The sequence below is a fragment of the Schistocerca gregaria genome, chromosome 1 (genome assembly GCF_023897955.1).
Source record: "Schistocerca gregaria isolate iqSchGreg1 chromosome 1, iqSchGreg1.2, whole genome shotgun sequence".
NCBI lineage: Eukaryota > Metazoa > Arthropoda > Insecta > Orthoptera > Acrididae > Schistocerca > Schistocerca gregaria.
Window position 1 is genome coordinate 65,762,904 of NC_064920.1, and position 22,067 is coordinate 65,784,970.

At 40.1% G+C, this 22,067-nt stretch overlaps 1 protein-coding gene across 5 annotated transcripts in view; it reads right to left on the reverse strand.

The window, feature by feature from the left end:
* Nucleotides 1-22,067, reverse strand: part of LOC126329352 (phosphofurin acidic cluster sorting protein 2) — a 668,535-nt gene that overhangs the window by 110,040 nt on the left and 536,428 nt on the right. For 3 of the 5 annotated variants that reach the window (XM_049996154.1, XM_049996211.1, XM_049996162.1), the window contains 3 exons: nucleotides 6,533-6,589; nucleotides 6,001-6,143; nucleotides 5,730-5,879 (listed from right to left, as the gene is read on the reverse strand). In XM_049996154.1, coding sequence (XP_049852111.1) covers nucleotides 5,730-5,879; nucleotides 6,001-6,143; nucleotides 6,533-6,589 — 350 coding nt within the window. The remainder of the gene's footprint in view (nucleotides 1-5,729; nucleotides 5,880-6,000; nucleotides 6,144-6,532; nucleotides 6,590-22,067) is intronic. The other 2 variants (XM_049996187.1, XM_049996199.1) reach the window with 1 other exon arrangement.

A 22,067-nucleotide genomic window follows, 5' to 3' on the forward strand; every position in this document is an offset into this window, starting at 1 on the left:
CGAGATTCGAGCAGCCAAACCAAACGAGAGTTAACCATTCGCTCCACGCTCCATCACCTTACAGACACAGCTGGTAAGCGAGATGGGTCGATAACTGGAAGGCAAGTGCTTGTCCTTCCCCGGCTTAGGAATCGGTACAACAACAGACTCGCGCCAGCATGCGGGAACATGTCCCTCAATCCAGATGCGATTGTAAGTACGAAGAAGGAAACCTTTACCCGCAGGAGAAAGGTTCTTCAGCATCTGAATATGAATAGAATCAGGCCCCGGAGTGGAGGACCGTGACCGGGCAAGTGCATTTTCGAGTTCCCGCATGGTGAATGGGGCATTGTAGTTTTCACAATTCGAGGAGTGGAAATTAGGTGGCCGAGCCTCCTCTGCCTTTCGGGAGAGGAAGGCAGGGGGGTAATGAGAGGAGCTCGAAACCTCTGCGAAAAAGCAGCCGAAGGCATTGGAGACATCCTCAGGGGCCACAAGGACGTCATTCGCGACTGTCAAGGCAGAAACTGGTGAGTGGACCTTAGTGCCAGATAGCCCGCGCACGCTACCCCAGACAACAGAAGAAGGAGTAAAACTGTTGAAGGTGCTTGTGAAAGCAGCCCAGCTGGCTTTCTTGCTTTCTTTAAAAATACGACAACACTGCGCACGTAATCGTTTATAATTGATACAATTCGCCACTGTAGGGTGGCATTTAAAGGTGCGTAAAGCACGTCGACGAGCATGTAAGGCGTCTCTACATGCTGCGGTCCACCAGGGGACCGGTACGCGGTGTAACATTACAGGACATATTGGGACATATTGAAGTATTCGATACTGTAGACTTTTAGGGGATGTCGATACAGATATGCAAAATGTAAAGGGAAACTTTGGTGATGTTTAAATATTGTACTGTGTCAATATTAGGACATTTTGCACAGAAAGAACAAAAATAGAATTAATGTAAATATATATTAGTGTTAGTAACCTATTTTCATTCAATTTTGTAATTATATTTCATTTTGTAAAAGAAAGACTCACTGTTTGCTGTAGCTCTGATTAATTGTATAAATTATCAGTTTTGAGCTAAATTATTTCGTATAATATGGACAAGATACTTTTAAAAAAAAAACTCACCAGCTAAAGAGAAAGTCTGTAAATGAATGTTTAATGCACACTTCTGGAACTTTCTATGGAGAAATTCTATATTATGATCGCAAAAATACGAAAACTTGTGAAAACTGTTTCATAACCTAATTTCGAAAGACGATTTGTATCAAGAAATATTGCTAAAAAAGATTTATTTACGTTTTGAAACACGATTTAAATCATTTTACATATAAATAGTTGTTCTAAATCACTCAAGAAATATCCAGAATCAAATGTCAAGATATTTCTGGAAACATCGGTACAAATCTGGTGAAGGTTATCCAGAAGCTGGTAGAAAAATGTTATAAAATCTATTTGGAAATTATGCTTGTAAGAATTTATATGTACTGATCCTTTTACTTACTTTAATCTGTACTAAAATTCTGTAATGTCTAATTTAGTTTTAAGTCGTGAATTGCTATCGTATTATAAACAAAACATTGTCAAAGACTCTCATTGTTTGGAAAGATATTAATACACCTAGGAGTTGTCAGTTGCCAGTTCGGATATGCAGTGCGGTTAGCTCGGAGAGTCAGTTGTTGAGTCTGTGAAGTCTGTCAGTTCTGTTTGTAAATAAACGTCTGTAATGAAGAATTACTTGTTGTCGTCAATATGAACTCAAGACCTTTTGCACGAAGCAGACACCTCCTAATGCAACGTTTTAATTTGGTGTTGAGGAGCTGAAATGTTATAGCGGCATGGAGAAGAAGTAGTATGAGGGATGGAATGTTCAGCAGCAGTGAGAATGACTTCTGTGAGGTGTGCGGCCTGACTATCGCAGCTTGTGAAGGTTTGATCCTGAAAGGTCACCCTGGAAGAGAAGAGCCCCCAGTCTGCTTTGGAGATGTTCCAACTAGTTGAGCACGGAGAGGGGGTATGATGCAGGAGATGGATAACACACGGGAAGTGGTCGCTCGAATATATATCAGAAAGCGCATACCACTCAAACCGGCGTGCAAGTTGGGTAGTACATACAGAGAGGTCTAAATGGGAATAGGTGTGAGAGGTGTCTGAAAGGAAGAAAGATTGAGCTGGTTAAAAACGTCTGCTAACAGGGAGCCCCTCGGACAGGATGCTGGAGAGCCCCAAAGAGGATGGTGAGCATTGAAGTCTCCAGTTAACAAAAATGGTCCAGGGAGCTGAGCAATAATTTGCAGCATGTCTGCCCTGGTAACGGCAGACGACAATGGAGTGTAAACGGTACAGTAACTTAACAATGTAAAAGTGGGGAGAGTAATGCGGACGGCAACTGCCTGCAGGCCGGTGTGCAATGTGATGGAATCATAGTAGATATCATCCCGGACCAGCAACATAACCCCTCCATAAGCCGGAATACCTGCCACAGGGGGTAAGTCAAAACGCACAGAGGTGTAGTGTGTCAAGGCAATGTGATCGCATGGGCGTAGCTTTGTTTCCTGGAGGGCTACGATGAGCGGACAGCGCAAGCGGAGCAGCAATTTCAAGTCCTCTCGGTTGGAGCGAATGCTGCGAATATTCCAGTGAATAAGTGCCATCATGAGAGGAAGAAGATGCAAGAAGGGGTCATCTCGAAGGCTGCTGAGAGCCCGGCTTCGAACGAGCACTGCCGCCGCTAGCAGGAGGCGGACAGTCATCGTCCATTTGTTCTATAGGTTCATCGGCCATCTTGTGAAGATGGCCGGCAGGGGGAGCTTCTTCCGCTTGTGAACGGCCAGATGTTCGGCTACCAGTGGTGCGGCGAGGCGAAATGGATGACGGCCTGGGGCGGCAACCGCTGGGGGGCGCAGGAGGAGAAATGCGCGGTGGCGGGGAAGGAGAACTGTGCTTCCTATGAGCATTCTTGGAAGGTCGTTTTGTGGAAGGAGTGGTCGATGGCTGAGGGTTCGAGGTATGTAGAAGATCTGCACGAGACGGTTCTTTCTTGAAGGCCCGTGCTTCTGACTTCTGTGTCTTTGTCCTGGCAGAAGCTGATATAGATGCTAGTGTCGGAGGGGCGACGGGAGGAAGAGGAGACGTCAACCGGACGATCTTAGCACTGGCTGAACGGACGACCGTAGTGCTAAAGGTCAGATCGCATGTCTGCGTCGCCACCTCCCTGGTAGTCCGAGGAGAGGCGAGGACAGTACTGTACTTCCCCGCTGGGAGCAACATAGGCTTCCTACTAGCGAATAGCTTGCGAGCAGCCGAGGTGGAGACTCTCTCTTTGACCTGAATTTCTTGGATACAGCGTTCTTCCTTGTAGACGGGACAGTCGCGGGAGGATGCTGCATGGTCACCGTGACAGTTCACACAACGAGGAAACAGAGGTGGACAGTCACTCTCATGGGCATCCCTGCCACACGTCACACATGTAGCCACATTGGAAAAAGAATGGCGAGTGTGATTGAAACGCTGACACTGGTAGCAGCGCTTAGGTGTCGGGACATAGGGGCAAACAGAAATAACCTCGTAGCCCGCCTTGATGCGCGACGGCAGCTGAACACTATCAAAGGTCAAGAAAAGTGTCCGGGTCGGTAAAAGGTCATTATTGACCTTTTTCATGACCCTATGGACAGCCGTCATGCTCTGCTCAGCGAGGAAAGACTGAATCTCCTCGTCAGTCAATCTGTCTAGTGATCTAGTATAGACCACACCACGAGACGAATTCAAAGTGCGGTGAGCCTCCACCCGGACAGGGACGTGTACAGGAGTGTGGCCCGAAGCAGTTTTTGTGCCTGAAAGGCACTCTCAGTTTCTAGTAACAAGGTACCATTACGCAACCTGGTACAAGACTTGACAGATCCGACTATGGCATCTACGCCCTTCTGGATAACGAAAGTGTTGACAGAGGAAAAATCCTTTCCGTCCTCAGATCGAGAAATTACGAAGAACTGTGGGGCAGGCGGTAGTACTTTTGTCACTGGTGGCTGGTCAAGTTTCCATTTGTGGGCAGAAGTCGAGAGAGAAGAAGAAGAGAAATCCATTGCGAGGAATCCCCCATGATTGCCAGCGTCTCCGATGGCGCGCTCCTTCCTTGTGGGGACCCTCTCAGAGGGTACTCCCGCCTTAGGTGATTGTTCACACCTCCTGAGAAACGGACGGAGGGACCAATCGGCATGGTCGGAAGGTGTCAGCTCAGGCAATCAGCCCTCCCTGGGCCTGGCCTTTACCAGGGGGTACGTGCATGCCTTACTTGTCTATCCAGGGCGGGGAATTACACGTTACCCCCGTCACCAGCTACGCGTGGGAACGCGTGGGTCGGCCTTCAGGCATGCACAGGGAGGAAGGAAGAAGAGGAAAAAGAAAGGAGAGAGGGAAAGAAAGGACATACTGTCTCAAACGCCGAAGCGGAGACCAGAGGAGGAGAAGAAGGCAAGGAGAAGAGTAAGTAAAACAGTGAGATGGAGAAGAACAAAGAAAGGAACCAACCAAAGGAAGGAAGAAACCAGAAGAAGTGAAAAACCAAAATGAATGCAAATATAGGTCGTGAAACCGTCCGTCTTCGGACGCAGGCACTAACTACCCCCTTGAGGGGGAGGGACTCCTTTTAGTCACCTCTTACGGCAGGCAGGAATACCTCGAGCCTATTCTAACCCCCGGACCCGCAGGGGGGAACAAACTGTATGTAGGAGTGGACATGGTCCCCAAAGATAGATGCTTGCTCATGTTGGTCCATTGTACCTTCCAGAATGACAAGATCACCCAGAAAATCCACAAAAATATTCCCCAAATCATAATGCTCCTGCTTGGACCCTTTGCTTACAGACACTTCCTGCCATACGCAACAATGGTCATCTGTCCAATGGAGCATACAACATGATCATCTGTAAAGGCCACTCAGTGGACATCCAGCTGTGGTACTGGCATGCAAATTCCATCCTTCATGACTGATGAACAGTAGTCAGCATGGATGCGTGAACTAGGCATCTGCTGTGGAGGCCCATATGCAGCAATGATGGCTGAGGAGACACTGTTGGTAGCCCCTTGGCTCATCGGCGCAAGAGCTTGCTCAACAGTTGGATATCTATTCACCCATAAACATCTCTGCAGCTGTTGTTCACCCATGTCACCCTTGGCCTGTGGTCCACAGTTTCCTCAGACCCAATTTTGTATAGCACCATTTGGCTGTGCACTGAATAATTTAACCACTGCAACATGCAAACTATAAATTTAGCTGTTTTAGATATGCTTCCACCTTTGGTGCAAAAGCTAACGACTTATCTTTTGGACATCAGACAAATTACTCCATTTCAGTGTTAAAACAAGGACCCAACACACTTTATATATACCCTCCTCCACTGCTAGAACTGCCACCTGCCTTTTGTGAGTGGGTATTGAATGTTGACACTGAACATAGGCGGTGGACCATGTATATTGGTATTAGTGATGACACGAAATTTACTCCACCCCCCACCCCCGCCCTGATACACACACACCAAATTATTTTCAAGAAAACTTACTGCTAGAACATTAGTTTCTTTAGATTTCTCACTGTGATGTACCTTTCTCAACAGACTCCTTGTGGGTTAACAGACCTACAACAACACTTTTGGTTTACCAACTCATACATACTCTGGAAGCCTCTAATGTTGAAACATATAAAATCTGGGAGCAAAATGCTGTGCAGTGAAGTATTTTTCATTTACCTCATGAAGAGTACTGTCACCTTGAACAGGACTAGGGGTAGTAGCTGTAGCAGATCGTTGTTCAAGACTAAGAGACTTTTTGTTTTTACCTCCAGACGAATTCCGATCACGAGCAAATAAACGTGTTTTCCTCTCTCTCTCAGCTCCATCCTGTAAGTCAACATTTTATGTTCTGTTGTAAACTCTCAGTTTCTAAATCTTGCAGAATTTGTGTAAAGTATTTATTGAATATAAGACTCTAATTTAAAATGGCCTCTACTAATCTCTTCACCTTTTTATTTTCATCTGATCCTTTGGGAGGAGAGGATGCCATCTGTTGTGGATCACTTTGTTCATGATCTGTCCAATTCTCAGGATGTGAATCTGAATCTGCTTTCTTGGAACTTTCATCACTCATGCGATCCTGCCCTTTCTCTGCAAGAAGGAAAATAAATGTCTTGGCTGTAACATGAAGTTATCATATCTATGTCTTTATTTTGAGAATAAAAATCAACAAGACATATATATTAATATTATTTTCACATGTGTAATTTTAATATAAACTTAAAAGAAGGAATAAGTGTTAATGATTCAGCAATGAATTTTTTTTCACAAAAAGTTTAAACTATGAAATTAAAACATTTAGTTGGATAGAGATACAGCAATGGTTGTAATAAGACACAGGGCCTCAGTGTAAACCATGTGTCCACCTAAAGTGCATTTACAGAGTGCAAGTTAAATGCCTAGTGATTCTGCACAAAATGTGAATGTGCAAATTGAGAGAAAGCATGAGACATAACAAACCAATCAATCATTGTTCTGACCTGTGCGGTAAGGTGGTTGTGCGTGGGTCCTGATGCGAGAGTAGCCTTGTTGGCCACCTGTGTATAACAATAATTGCATGTCAGCAACATAAAACAAACAGCAAATCATACAACTTAAAAGAAATTTACTAGCAGTATTAAAACTACCTTCTCCCTTAACAGGCTCCCATCATAATTTCTAAACAAAGCACAAAAATTAATTAAAAAGCTATTTATATTTAAGCATGCCTTCCAACACTATACCTCCAAGAGAAATACTTTCTGTTAAAGCTGAGATAAAAACTGTTACATTATCTACTGCAATCCCTTTTGGAGAACATATTTAACTACAACAATAACTTAACTTATCAACCAAGATGATGAAAAGAGAAAATAATAGCTGGTAGAGGAAGAGGAGGGGTTAACCCAAATCTCAAAATATTCATTATTGTAATAGTATCAAATTTGATGTGCCAAGTCCACATTAAGGCCAAAATCTATTACAAAAATAAAGACAAGAAAGTAGAAAAGTAAATTATTAAAATAACTGCTGACATTCTGAAACAATATTAACCAGTATTCTCTGCAGCTAATAGTAACAAGTCATCCTGATAACTTTCTGCCACTGAAGAACACAGAGCCTTAACCCACAAAGCTTACTTAAAAATAATGGCCAACTGTATATAAAAAGCAAACTACAGCTCTGGCTGGACCATATACAATCTGTTTGGGAAGTTTCCACAACAGGTCAATAAAAATGTACACAAAAATTTTCAATTACTCAACTTTCTAACCCCCACCCTGGCTATACATGGTTTGTTTTGCCCAAGAAGACTGTGGTATGCATCAGAGAAGTCTTCTTTTGAGACATCTTTCAGATCGTTATCCCTACCTTTCATATCTCATTAACGAGACCCATATTCAGTTCCCTTCAAAGGTCTCTTCAATTTTTACAAAATAGTGAGTTTTCGATGCCAAATTGGGTGAACAAAGGGTACAGATGTCACTTGATTTTAGATCAGAAACTAGCCACAATCATCTGGGCATGTGCTGGCATGCTGTCATGTAGCAGAAGCCTTTTCTTTCTCCATTAAAGATGTGATGACTGCTGAAATTTGTGTGTGTGTTCATTTACAGTTCTTTCTGTTTCCAGGTGATAAAACCAGACAAAAGTTTTGTGCACACTTCTCCCCACCTTTGCACAAAAATGGGGGCCAACAATAATTTTGCTGATGTGAATTTCTCCACTGTCAGTCAGTATATTATATGTAAGTACTATTGAAAAGCGTCTTGCATGTATTTCTCACACTTTCCTACACTACTAGTGGTGCTATGTTCATGCTTGGGTCATCATTAAACAATTACAGTCATGAGGTTGCTTGTATGGATCAGACATTCTTGTAGAAGACAAAAACAAAACATTTCCAATTTTCAGAATACATTGTAATGTAATGTTTCACAACTTTCTCCAGACAACTATATGCAAACACTGGGATTCTCATCTACCTGAAAGATGAAATCTGAAACAAATACAGATAAGTAAAACTATTCCTTGGCCAAGTGATGATAATTAACAAGTTTCTCTAGCAAGCAAACTTTACAATGAGTCCGAGTGGTACTGCCATGCCAGTTTTTTCATTATTTTCAGTCTTTATTCCAAGGGCATTTTTCTCTTCAAGTTATTTATCTTATATGTTAATTTTATTCAATGATGGAGGTGCAGGCTAAAGGAATTGTTTTAGATCAAAAGCTTCTGATTAAAGTGAGAGAAACTGATCTTAAATAAAAGCTATAAGACTCTCCAACTAGTGACCAATTTATGATTAGGCTGGCACATTTGGTTATTAAGTTCTAAATAAAGGGAAAAACAATAGCTTTATAAAGGAAAAAAGAAAAAAAATTAGTATCACTGTCAGACTACATGGAGAGATTGACAAATAACAGCAGCATTTAAAAACTACACTGGCAGTCAAAATTTCCATTCACGTCTCAGCCCACTGGTACTCCCCCTAAACTTGAACAGCATTGCAGAGTCTCTCCAACTGTATTGGCACAGAACCTCAGCATCAAACGAAAAGGGCATCCTACTGAAACCCAGGTATAGATGCCTTAATTAAATGAAACTATATGGATTCAAAAACCTTTTGAAGTCTCAGACATCAATGATTATATATGTAGACTGAAGCGACTAATGAAAATTTGTACTAAGGTTAAGATTCAAACCCAGGTCTCCAGGCTTGGTAAATATGTTCATTCATCACCTCAGTCTGCACTTATGCATCATAGATGTTGCACACTTGGAGAGGTCTCTGGAACCATGTAGTTTCATTTGACAATTTTTAAAGCTTTTATTAATAAGTAAATTGAATTGAATTCTTAACTACACTGTCATGAGGAGGAGATTCTACAGTCGCAAGAAATATTATCAGGATGTAAATTGCTGAGTGTATTCAACAAATAAACTTTCAGTTGGCTTAAGACACCATATCATTTTTAAGGGAATCTATTTAAAAAAATTGATCCCAAATAGAATCAACAAGAAGAAGAAGAAGAAGAAGAAGGATAGAGAGAGAGAGAGAGAGAGAGAGAGAGAGAGAGAGAGAGAGAGAGAGAAGTTTTATTTTCATTTAACTCTGAGGCCTTCACAAACAGTTTCTACAACAGAAGGAAGAGAAGGTTTGGAAACAGAAAAAAGACATTTCTTAACAGGATCTGGGTGGCTACTCAAACTTGGGGAAAAAAGCCTGAGAATTCCAGGTGTGAGGAGGAAGGTGGTTGTCAAGAAGCTCATGTTAAATTAATGGTGGCAGGGAGAGGGGGGCCAACATACCACAATAATGACTTTTCTTTCCTCTCACCTGACCTATATACCAGCATTAAACAGTGGCTTAAATGCAGTTTTTGAACATCGATAGTTTATATAGAATAATATTCATAAAATTAACACACTTTGAAACAAAGTATTTTAAAATTTGTAATTTATAAAACTCAATAAAATTAAATTTCAGTGCTAGGTTAAAAACAGAGAATTCCTTGAGATTTTATGAAATTCCTGAAATTCCCCGAGATTTCCCTGATATTTTCAGGTAAAATTTAATTCCCAGATAATTCCAGGTTTTCCAGAAGAATTGCCATTCTGAGGATGTGAACACTCCTGTGCAGACTGGAAATCTTATTCAAGCAATAATCTAGACATTGGGACACATGTTGTCTCTGTTGTACTTCTGGGCCTGTTAGTGCAGCAAGGTGTACACAGTGCTTGTGGAGTTGCATATGCCGGAGAGATGTACTGACAGACAACCTTCTTTGTGTTGAGCCATGAAAATATGCCTGACCAGCTCAGTCAATAAGAACATTTTCTGTGTAGGCTAGTAGCCCAGGTCTAGCAAACATACTTAAAGTATGTTGCATGGTTTTATTTCAAAAACTTACAACTAAAAGGTATACTTTCTTTGTTACAGTGCAATATTCGAAATCATCTGAAAGCAATGCCTGAAGTGCAAATGGTCTCTCAGAGTTTACTGAATATAAGGCATTCATCTTGCATTAACCCGCATATGATTATAAATATGTGTGTGTGTGTGTGTGTGTGTGTGTGTGTGTGGAGAAATGATGATACAAGCCAAACTACATGATAATAATTGAGAAAGAAATATGGACTATTCTGTGTTATAAACAATATTGCAATCTGTTACAAACTTAAAGAGTGAAACAGAGTTGATAATGAAATCTACTTGGTGGAATATAAATAATCTTAGAAGTAAAGATAAAAAAATCACAAACAGTTGAGGTGTTAAACCATCGACAGACTGAGAAGATTGTTAGTTTTTTTATGAAAACAAAGAAAGTGAGAGAGAGGGAGGGAGCATTGTTCTCAGTCTTGTTTATATGCCTGCTGAAGACTCAATGTCTCAATTATTCTGTTACTCTTTAAATCAGTGTAATTGTTTCAAATTACAAAGTTGTTTCCTACCACTATTATGTGAACAAAATATTATGTACAAGAACTTCCCACAACAGAGACTGAATTTCAAATAATAAAGCAAAAGAAAAAGGGAAGAGAATTCGAAAATTTGTGTACATCAAGTACCACAAAACAGAAAAACTCGCTTTCCTCTGAAAATGGAGGGAAAATGGCACAGAAGGTGAGAACCTAAAATTTCACTCTTATTGTTTCACAAAATTACTTTAATTCAAACAAGCACAGTGAAACATTATCAAAAATAAATACCCCCATAATGTAGCCCAACCCTGAGGGAACAAAATCACAAGGTCAGTTTCTTTGTCCTTGGGCTCAGCAGCAGCATACATTTTGAAGTGTACAGCCATTTTACCACCTTTCACTGTTTTGAATTCTTTGCAAACTGCTAAAGCTGTTAAAATCAATTCAAAACAGCTGACAGTGGCAAAAAGTACATTTTACATACACCACAATACCACCATTTGGGTACTCCCAAGTACCTAATCTGTTTGTGTCAGGATTCCTATACTCTTGAAACATTCATTCATACAGGAATTAATACTGTATATCACATTTTATCTTTTGTTGTTGAAAATAGATTCAGTCATTTCAAGACAATATTATTGTGGTTGCTAAATGACTGAAAGATGTTATCTTTAGTTTAAGGCAAAAATTGGGTGAATATGATGGGCACACCTGGAGCTACCTGCGAAAATCTTTATCATTTTCACGCTACTAAACAAAATATGCAGTTAATGGCTGTTATTTTGTAATGTATCACTAATGACAAGTATAATTCTATTTAAAATAATGAAATTTTGCTGTCTGCATGCATAAAAAATGAACCCTAAAATGTTCGTTAAATAACAATTATATTCATAAAAAATTTAACTAGAAGTGTGGAGATCCTGCAATGGTATGTGCTGTTATAAGTGAAGATCTAGATCTTATATTTAAAAAAAAAAAAAACTATGCAGACAACAACCTGCTTGCTGTTATGAGAGAAATTGTGCTCTAGTGATGGACACATTCCATGGCAACATAAGACAATCCACCAGTAGCAATAAAAACTTGTAGTGCGACAAGCTTCTAGCACACTTATTTCACTCATTTACCCTTATAAACCCTCTCCCTACCATCTCTCCTTTTTTAATGTAGCTTTTTTACTAGCTGGTAAGTCTATCAACAGCAACAGAACTGTGCACTCACTACAGTAATGAAGGAGCATGATTATATTAACCCTTCATTATTGTCCGTCTTAAGTTGGAATAAAAACACTCTTCAGTGTAAGGCATGCAGCATTCAAAACTGTACACCACCATGTCCTTGACATAGTGGCACTAATTTCAAAATAAATAAAACCTGAATTTCTTCTGTGAGGAATGTAAAGCTAACACACAGTGTTACACCACTAACCAGTCACACTGCAGTTCAGTTTTTTAGATGTGGCATAAATAATGTATTTTTGGCATGAACACACATGAACAACCCACTTTAGGGAAGGAGGGAAAAATCTGTTTTAAAGTACATAATATATTTATCCTAGAGAAAAATACTTCAGAGCCGCCAATGCTTATGACCTGATGTCCTCTTGTCTGCATCTGACGGTCAAACTCTCTGTGCAAAGATGCCTTCCTCCTCCTTTCTTAGATACCGAACTAGTAAAATAAACAACCCGCTTTTCTATCTTTGCATATTTCTTTCTTATAGCTTATCTCAATGCATTCTAATAATACATGTGGTTCCTTGTGTGTTCATCTCATAATATCTCTACTACTTTCATCTTAAATTTATTAACTAGGATTATTTCATCTTTAATTGTTTTTCTCATGTAATTTTGTTAATTATTACATAAGGTAGTCTCACTTCCATGCTTAATTAGCAACCCACCATCATACTTTAGTTGTAATCCCCATAAGTGAAATTAATATCACACTCTACCATTATGTGCAGATTACTCCTATTGTGTTTAGCGAAATTCCTTCCCCTGCCAGCCCACAGCTACTTCCAGAACCGCTGCAGACCTCGCTGACCTTGGCCGCAGATCCCGTTGCCTCCCCGGGGACCTACCCCCTCCCCCTCCGGGCCACTTTCACTGCACAGAAATGGGAGGACACTCCCTCACCCCCGTCCTTCACACGCCTTCTGCATTCCTCATGCCAGACCCTCTTGTCACCGCCAACCACGACTCGCAAACATCGCTCGGAAGCCTCCTCGGGCAATCAACACCCGAACACACCAAGCTGCATATTGCACATGCAAATGTCCAGTCTCTGCCAGCTCACTTCGACGAGTTCAAATATATATTTCAAACTCTTGATATACACGTAACACTTTTGTCAGAGACTTGACTCAAACCAAGCATTCCTACAACTTCCATAAACCTAGATGGCTATATCTTTCTCAGGCACGACAGATGCAACAGACGAGGGGCCGGAGTAGGGGCGTACATACGCTCTGATTTGTCTCCTACAGTACTACACACATACGACAACAATGTACATAAACAATTGGAATATATGTTCATAAAGATCAAATCACTTAACAGAAAGTGCTTAATATGTGTCCTTTACAAACCTCCTAAAGTAGGTGGGTTCGCCTGCTTCGAAACTGCCCTCTCTAGTTTTGAATCGTCATATGAACATGTAATTATAGCAGGTGACACAAACATTAATTTTCTGTGCAATAGTCCTTCCACTGGGAAATTTAAGAGGATGCATTCTTCCTCAAATATGATGCTACTTCAGCTGGCACCTACTCATCACACGACTATCAGTCACACTTTCATAAATATATTCGCAATGAAATCTCCGAACAGAATAATCCGCACCTCGCAAATATCTGCGCCTGGCATGTCTGCCCATGACATCATTTCCATGACGTATTCACTAGAATGTCCTAGAAAGAAACAAAAACTGTCTATATACCGAGACCTCAAACGCATAAATTTGCCTGAACTCGAAACTGAGGCATAAGAAATAGTCTGAGGAATGATCTCTACTCCCCTCATGGACATAAACGACAAACTCCAGGATTTCACTAACAAAATTACTCAACTATATGACAAATATGCTCCAATAAAGACCAGAAAAGTAAAACGGCAACCTGCACCTTGGCTGACTGATGAACTAAAACAGCTCATGAATCTCATGCTGCACATGAGCATACAAGATACACCCTACACCTGAAAATCATGCTGTATACAAGCAGAAACGAAATAAAGTCAGTCAAGCGGTGAGAAACGCTAAGCTCAGACATGCCCGTACATTAGCTGACAATAGATGTAGACCAGCTATCCTGTGGAAAAATCTTCGTAGTCTCGGTTTAGGCAAAATAAAAGTTGCAGGAAATCACATGGTCCCAGCTGAAAAACTAAACCGATTCTTCACATTACCTACAACCAAAATTGAACCGCAAAAAAAAAAAAAAAAAAAAACAGAGAATCATTGATTACTTCGTGGGGTCGAACGACTGTAACAAAGAGAAATTTTATCTACAGCACGTCACTTGCAGTACTGTCAAGAATGCCATAATGCGGATTAGATCAGCATCTACTGGACATGATGACATCACTATCCAGATGGTAAAACTTATTATTGACCAACTACTGCCCTCTATAACAGACATTTTCAACGATTCATTAATCACAAGTGTTTTCCCTGACCCCTTGTAACTTGGACAAATTAAGCCACTGCCTAAAAAGGACATCGCCACAGCACCCTCTGACTACCGCCCCATCTGCCTTCTTCCTGCACTATCAAAGGCCTTAGAATATATAGTCCATGACCAGCTCACCAACTACCTAACTACTAACAACCTACTAGACTAATACCAATCAGGTTTGCGTGAACATCGAAGCACAACATCTGCTCTGATAAAGGTGACAGATGACCTGAAACTTGCCATGGACAGACAAGAAGCGACTATCATTTGATTCTTAGATTTAAGCAAAGCATTTGATACTGTCGACTTCGACATCTTACTGGCCAAACTTAGCGGTCTAAATTTCTCACCAAGTGCAGTGCAATGGTTTCGCTCATACATGACGTCTCGTCAGCAACACATCCTGCCCGCGAATATAAAATCACAATGGCGGCAGGTAGTGTCAGGCGTTCCCCAAGGCTCAGTATTAGGACCTATGCTCTTCTCTCTGTATGTCAATGATGTGTCATCGGTTCTGACCTATTGTAAATATCATATGTATGCTGATGACCTATTGTATCTAAGTGCGAAACCAAGAAATCTCAAGAAAGCTATTGAAAATTTCAATACTGACCTCGATGCACTGTCAAAATGGGAACAGGACATAAGGCTAAAACTAAACCCAAGCGGTACTTGTTGGTCACTCTAAGCTCATTAGCCCAAAACATCGGGAATTCTTACCACCTCTAATCCTAAATGGAACAAATATTAACTTCACTCCCTCAGCAAAGAGTTTGGGAGTAATAATAGATGAAAATCTAAATTGGACAGAGCACGTGACTGCAGTGTGCAAAAAAGCATCAGAATCCCTTTATGTCCTACAAAAATATAAAAAGCTCTTCCCTTTCGATCTGAAAAATAAATTAGTACAAACACTTATACTCCCAATCATTGACTACAGCGATATTATCCTACAAGGCCTCTCTCAGGAAAATTCCCAACATCTAGAACTGGTCATGAATGCCTGCGTCCGACATATCTGTGACGTTCGACTTTTTGATCACATTTCACCAGCATATGCAAAATTGTCCTGGCTGCATGCAGACAAATGCAGAGATTTCCATACACTCTGTCTCATCTACTGCCTTATAAATGTACACTGTCCCTCATATCTCTCCTCGTCCCTAACACTCATGTCGGAACAACATGACAGAAAAACACGTTCTCATTATAATAAAATCCTCTCCGTTCCACTGCATTGCTCAGTCACCTTCTCCAAGTCCTTTACAGTAGCGGGAACCCGACTCTGGAATAACCTCCCTCGTTATGTTAGAGAACTTAAAAACATGTCCAGCTTCAAAAAAAAGTTAATGACTTATCTACTTAAGCAACAGTAATGCCTTCCTCTGTACATGAATGCACTTCACCTCATTACTTCCCTCTTTCCCCTCCTTAAACCTCCATTCCCCAAAACACGCTATACTAGTAAACATCTACTTTAAACACCAATATATTATGTACATCTGCACAAACCTTCATTACTATTGGCAATCCTTCTCATGTTTGTCATTATTATTTGATTTTTTTTACTGTTATTATAATTGCTTTTATCAGAATCTGTATGTATAGCACCTGTTGTAAAAATACTGCCAGCATTTACTTTATTAGGTCTTAGTCACTATTCTTTATTCATATTGTCACTAGAGTAAGCTAATGTTCTCATTTGAACTATGGTCATGATGTAACTCTGATGTGTGAAATGCTGTATGTATGGAACACTGGTCCGATGTAAGAGAGGGCCTGATGGCCCTAATCTGATCAGGTTAAATAAATAAATAAATAAAATAAAATATTTCACTGCAGTTGTTCATATGTCGTTCTGCTCACCTCCCACATACCTTCATTTCAAACTTTCCCTTCCCAATTACTCTTTCTGCATGGTATTCATTCTACCGTATCATAAATTATTTCCTATACCACAATTTATGTCTAAATGTTAATACTGCCCCATATACTACTTCTCTTATCTCCTATTGACTACTTTCTACTTTTGTACTAAATGTACACTTATAAAATCAACATCAAACGTAGAAGACTTACATAGAATTAATTACGATAATAATCCCTCTCAAGTGTCTGGCAGTTGTTTATGTGAATAAAGAAATATTGAAAAATAATGTTAGTGTAGACAATGGGCAAGTTTAAAATCCCCTTCTCACTATCATTACACGACAGCTGTTTTTAGTAGTTTACTTCACATTCAGAACACACATGTAACCTGAACTAGCCAGACTTTTATGCACAAGCATTTACATTCACAGATTATGCATCTATTATGCTTATGCAGATGGTATATTGTTTAAGAAAGTTGGAACCAAAAATTTCCATTATGAAATTATTCGACAGAGTAATGGACTGGAAGAATTTCAACAGAACTTACAATATTTTTAATCTTTTTGTGGAATGATGTTAATACATCCCATTTTTGTAGCTCATTCCACCTGATACCAAAACAAAGCAGAAATTACACATTATCACACTCTAACTACAAGACATAAGGGAAATGAGGAAAAATAAACTGACATGCACAAGTAAACTTTATACTCATCTTAAAGATTGAAATGGAAGACACAACTTCATGTAAACAACAAGCAAGTTTCCATGGCACATACAGCACTTAGTAAAGTGTTACTTTGCTGAAAGGAAAAGCCACATGCTGTAAGATAGTTTGTTCAAAAATGGTTCAAATGGCTCTGAGCACTATGGGACTCAACTGCTGTGGTCATTAGTCCCCTAGAACCTAGAACTACTTAAACCTAACTAACCTAAGGACATCACACACATCCATGCCCGAGGCAGGATTCGAACCTGCGACCGTAGCAATCGCACGGCTCCGGACTGCGTGCCTAGAACCGCGAGACCACCGCGGCCGGCGATAGTTTGTTGATCTGCATTGTCATGTTAGGGTGCTGTTTTCTCCACACAAATAGCACAACCTCTATGTCACAAAAATGTTCAGATACCGCAAAGTCTCTTCTATTCAAGGTGATATCAAGCTACTTTAGACTTTTTCTCTTTCCACAAAGAAATGTCACAACTGTTCTTTAGTGTTTTCCTGTACGTATAGTAATATAAAATTTGACCAGTTTTCATACAGCTGAGTGTCATCCCCCCCCCCCCCCCCCCAAGAACCATGGACCTTGTTGTTGTTGGGGAGACTTGCGTGCTTCAACGATACAGACAGCCATACCGTAGGTGCTACCACAACGGAGGGGTATCTGTTGAGAGGCCAGACAAACATGTGGTTTCTGAAGAGGGGCAGCAGCATTTTCAGTAGTTGCAGGGGCAACAGTCTGGATGATTGTCTGATCTGGCCTTGTAACACTAACCAAAACAGCCTTGCTGTGCTGGTACTGTGAACGGATGAAAGAAAGGAGAAACTACAGCCGTAATTTTTCCCGAGGGCATGCAGCTTTACTGTATGGTTAAATGATGATGGCATCCTCTTGGATAAAATATTCCGGAGGTAAAATAGTCCCCCATTCAGATCTCCGGGTGGGGACTACTCAAGAGGACATCGTTATCAGGAGAAAGAAAACTGGCATTCTACAAATCGGAGTGTGGAGTGTCAGATCCCTTAATCAAGCAGATAGGTTAGAAAATTTAAAAAGGGAAATGGATAGGTTAAAGTTAGATATAGTGGGAATTAGTGAAGTTCAGTGGCAGGAGGAACAAGACTTTTGGTCAGGCGAATACAGGGTTATTAATACAAAATCAAATACGGGTAATGCAGGCGTCGGTTTAATAATGAATAAAAAATAGGAGTGCGGGTAAACTACTACAAACAGCATAGTGAACGCATTATTGTGGCCAAGATAGACACGAAGCCCACGCCTACTACAGTAGTAAAAGTTTATATGCCAACTAGCTCCGCAGATGACGAAGGAATTAAAGAAATGTATTATGAAATAAAAGAAATCATTCAGGTAGTGAAGGAGACGAAAATTTAATAGTCATGGGTGACTGGAATTCGGTAGTAGGAAAAGGGAGAGAAGGAAACATAGTAGGTGAATATGGATTGGGGCTAAGAAGTGAAAGAGGAAGTCGCCTGATAGAATTTTGCACAGAGCACAACTTAATCATAGCTAACATTTGGTTCAAGAATTATAAAAGAAGGTTGTACACATGGAAGAAGCCTGGAGATACTGACAGGTTTCAGATAGATTATATAATGGTAAGACAGAGATTTAGGAACCAGGTTTTAAATTGTAAGACATTTCCAGGGGCAGATAAAGACTCTGACCACAATCTATTGGTTATGAACTGTAGATTAAAACTGAAGAAACTGCAAAAAGATGGGAATTTAAGGAGATGGGACCTGGATAAACTGACCAAACCAGAGGTTGTACAGAGTTTCAGGGAGAGCATAAGGGAACAATTGTCACAAATGAGGGAAAGAAATACAGTAGAAGAAGAATGGATAGCTTTGAGAGATGAAGTAGTGAAGGCAGCAGAGGATCTAATAGGTAAAAAGACGAGGGCTAATAGAAATCCTTGGGTAACAGAAGAAATATTGAATTTAATTGATGAAAGGAGAAAATATAAAAATGCAGTAAATGAAGCAGGCAAAAAGGAATACAAACGTCTCAAAAATGAGATCGACAGGAAGTGCAAAATGGCTAAGCAGGAATGGCTAGAGGACAAATGTAAGGATGTAGAGGCTTATCTCACTAGGGATAAGATAGATACTGTCTACAGGAAAATTAGAGAGACCTTTGGAGAGAAGAGAACCACTTGTATGGATATCAAGAGCTCAAATGGAAACCCAGTTCTTAGCAAAGAAGGGAAAGCAGAAAGGTGGAAGAAGTATATAGAGGGTCTATACAAGGGCAACATACTTGAGGACAATATTATGGAAATGGAAGACGATGTAGATGAAGATGAAATGGGAGATACGATACTGAGTGAAGAGTTTGACAGAGCACTGAAAGACATGAGTCGAAACAAGACCCCCGGAGTAGACAACATTCCATTGGAACTACTGACGGCCTTGGGAGAACCAGTCATGACAAAACTCTACCATCTGGTGAGCAAGATGTATGAGACAGGCAAAATACCCTCAGACTTCAAGAAGAATATAATAATTCCAATCCCAAAGAAGGCAGGTGCTGACAGATGTGAAAATTACCGAACAATCAGTTTAATAAGTCACGGATGCAAAATAGTAACGCGAATTCTTTACAGGCGAATGGAATAACTGGTAGAAGCTGACCTCGGGGAGGATCAGTTTGGATTCCATAGAAATATTGGAACAGGTGAGGCAATACTGGCTCTACGACTTATCTTAGAAGCTAGATTAAGGAAAGGCAAACCTACGTTTCTAGCATTTGTAGACTTAGAGAAAGCTTTTGACAATGTTGACTGGAATACTCTCTCTCAAATTCTAAAGGTGGCAGGGGTAAAATACAGGGAGCGAAAGGCTATTTACAATTTGTACAGAGACCAGATGGCAGTTATAAGAGTCAAGGGGCATAAAAGGGAACCAGTCGTTAGGAAGGGAGTGAGACAGGGTTGTAGCCTATCCCCGATGTTATTGAATCTGTATATTGAGCAAGCAGTGAAGGAAACAAAAGAAAATTTTGGAGTAGGTTTTAAAATCCATGGAGAAGAAATAAAAACTTTTGAATGGAATGGGCAGTGTCATGAAAGGAGGGTATCATGAAAGGAGGGTATAAGATGAACCTCAACAAAAGCAAAGCGAGGATAATGGAATGTAGTCGAATTAAGTCGGATGATGCAGAGGGAATTAGATTAGGAAATGAGACACTTAAAGTAGTAAAGGAGTTTTGCTATTTGGGGAGCCAAATAACTGATGATGGTCGAAGTAGAGAGGATATAAAGTGTAGACTATCAATGGCAAGGAAAGTGTTTCTGAAGAAGAGAAATTTGTTAACATCAAGTATAGATTGAAGCGTCAGGAAGACGTTTCTGAAAGTATTTGTGTGGAGCGTAGCCATGTATGGAAGTGAAACATGGACAATAACTAGTTTGGACAAGAAGAGAATAGAAGCTTTCGAAATGTGGTGCTACAGAAGAATGCTGAAGATTAGATGGGTAGATCATATAACTAATGAGGAGGTATTGAATAGGATTGGGGAGAAGAGAAGTTTGTGGCACAACTTGACCAGAAGAAGGGATCGGTTGGTAGGACATGTTCTGAGGCATCAAGGGATCACCAATTTAGTATTGGAGGGCAGCGTGGAGAGTAAAAATTGTAGGAGGAGACCAACAGATAAATACACTAAACAGCTTCAGAAGGACGTAGGTTGCAGTAGGTACTGGGAGATGAAGAGGTTTGCACAGGATAGAGTATCATGGAGAGCTGCATCAAACCAGTCTCAGGACTGAAGACCACAACTACAACAAATGTCATGTCCTCCAATGGATGTTAGATCACACTGTAGTGTCTTTAAAAGATAGGAATGATCCTATCTGTGACAAATCTGATTACAGTTATTGAGAAAACTGACAAAAAGTGAGTGCTGCTTGAGTATATCAACAAGTAGGTTGCTGCTCATTCTCAGTGGTGTGCTAAACACCATGAATTTGATGTTTTAAACTGTTGTAAGGACTACAGATGACTTTAAAACACCTACAATCAATGCAGATCTCATGCAAATACTTTGTAAACTTAATAAGATTGAAACTATTGACTTTTTCTCCATACACTGGAAGAAGACATCATTTGGATCTTTAACAGCCCAACACCTTGTGGAAAATCTCTGGATAAGAACTGTAGAAAACCTGACATTGGTATTAAAACTTGGGCTCCAAAAACACCACATAAAACAAGCTGAATCATTGGAAACATTTCACATACTCCTATTCCCAAGTCTCTATAGTGGACTTTGATAAATACATTGCCTTATAAAAGTGTTTGCAGGTATACAGTAACGTCCTTCTAATACAAAACATACCATACCCATGGAGAAAGACATTCAACATACTTTAAAAGTATTAGTGGCTTGAAAAATTCTTAAACACTTACTCAGGTTTGTGAAAAAATTTAATAAATTCTTACTGTAAACTACAAGTTATGCCATAATTGATGACAATTGGGCCAGGTTACCAGCTACGAATTAACTCATGTAAAACAAATTTCTGCATAATATAAGGTATTGAAACTCTTTACAAGATGTTTGTGTCAAGCAGGTGTAGTAAATTCTCTGGGCATGGTTGAACTGGCATCAAGCGTCATGTGTCTACAGGAATGAATACTAGGCTTAATATCCTTTTGTCAACAATGTCATTAGAGACAAAGCATAAGCTAGGAAGGAGATTGAAGCTATCTGTATTTAGATAAAGGAAATGAGCCATCATCAAACATGGTAACTGGATGTCTCTATAGGCCCCCTGGCTCAGAAGCTGTTGTGGAAGAGTACCTGAAGGAAAATTTGGAAAATATTTCGAGTAGATTTCCCGACCATGTTATAGTTCTGGGTGGAAATTTTAATTTGCCGGATATAGATAGGGAGACTCAAACATTTATAATGGGTGGCAGGGACAAACAATCCAGTGAAATTTCTTTAAGTGCATTGTCTGAAAACTACCTTGAGCAGTTAAACAGAGAACTGACTCGTGGCGATAACATATTAGACCTTCTGGTGACAAACAGACCCAAAATATTTGAAACAGCTAAAACAGAACAGGGAATCAGTGATCATAAAGTGGTTACTGCATCGATGATTTCATCTGTAAATAGAAATATTAAAAAAGGTAGGAAGATTTTTCTGTTAAGCAAGAGTGATAAAAAACAGATTTCAGAGTACTTGACGGCTCAACACTGTACAGATAGTGTTGAGGATCAGTGGACAAAGTGCAAAACCATTGTACAATAAGCATTAGATGAGTATGTGCCAAGCAAGATCGTAAGAGATGGAAAAGAGCCACTGT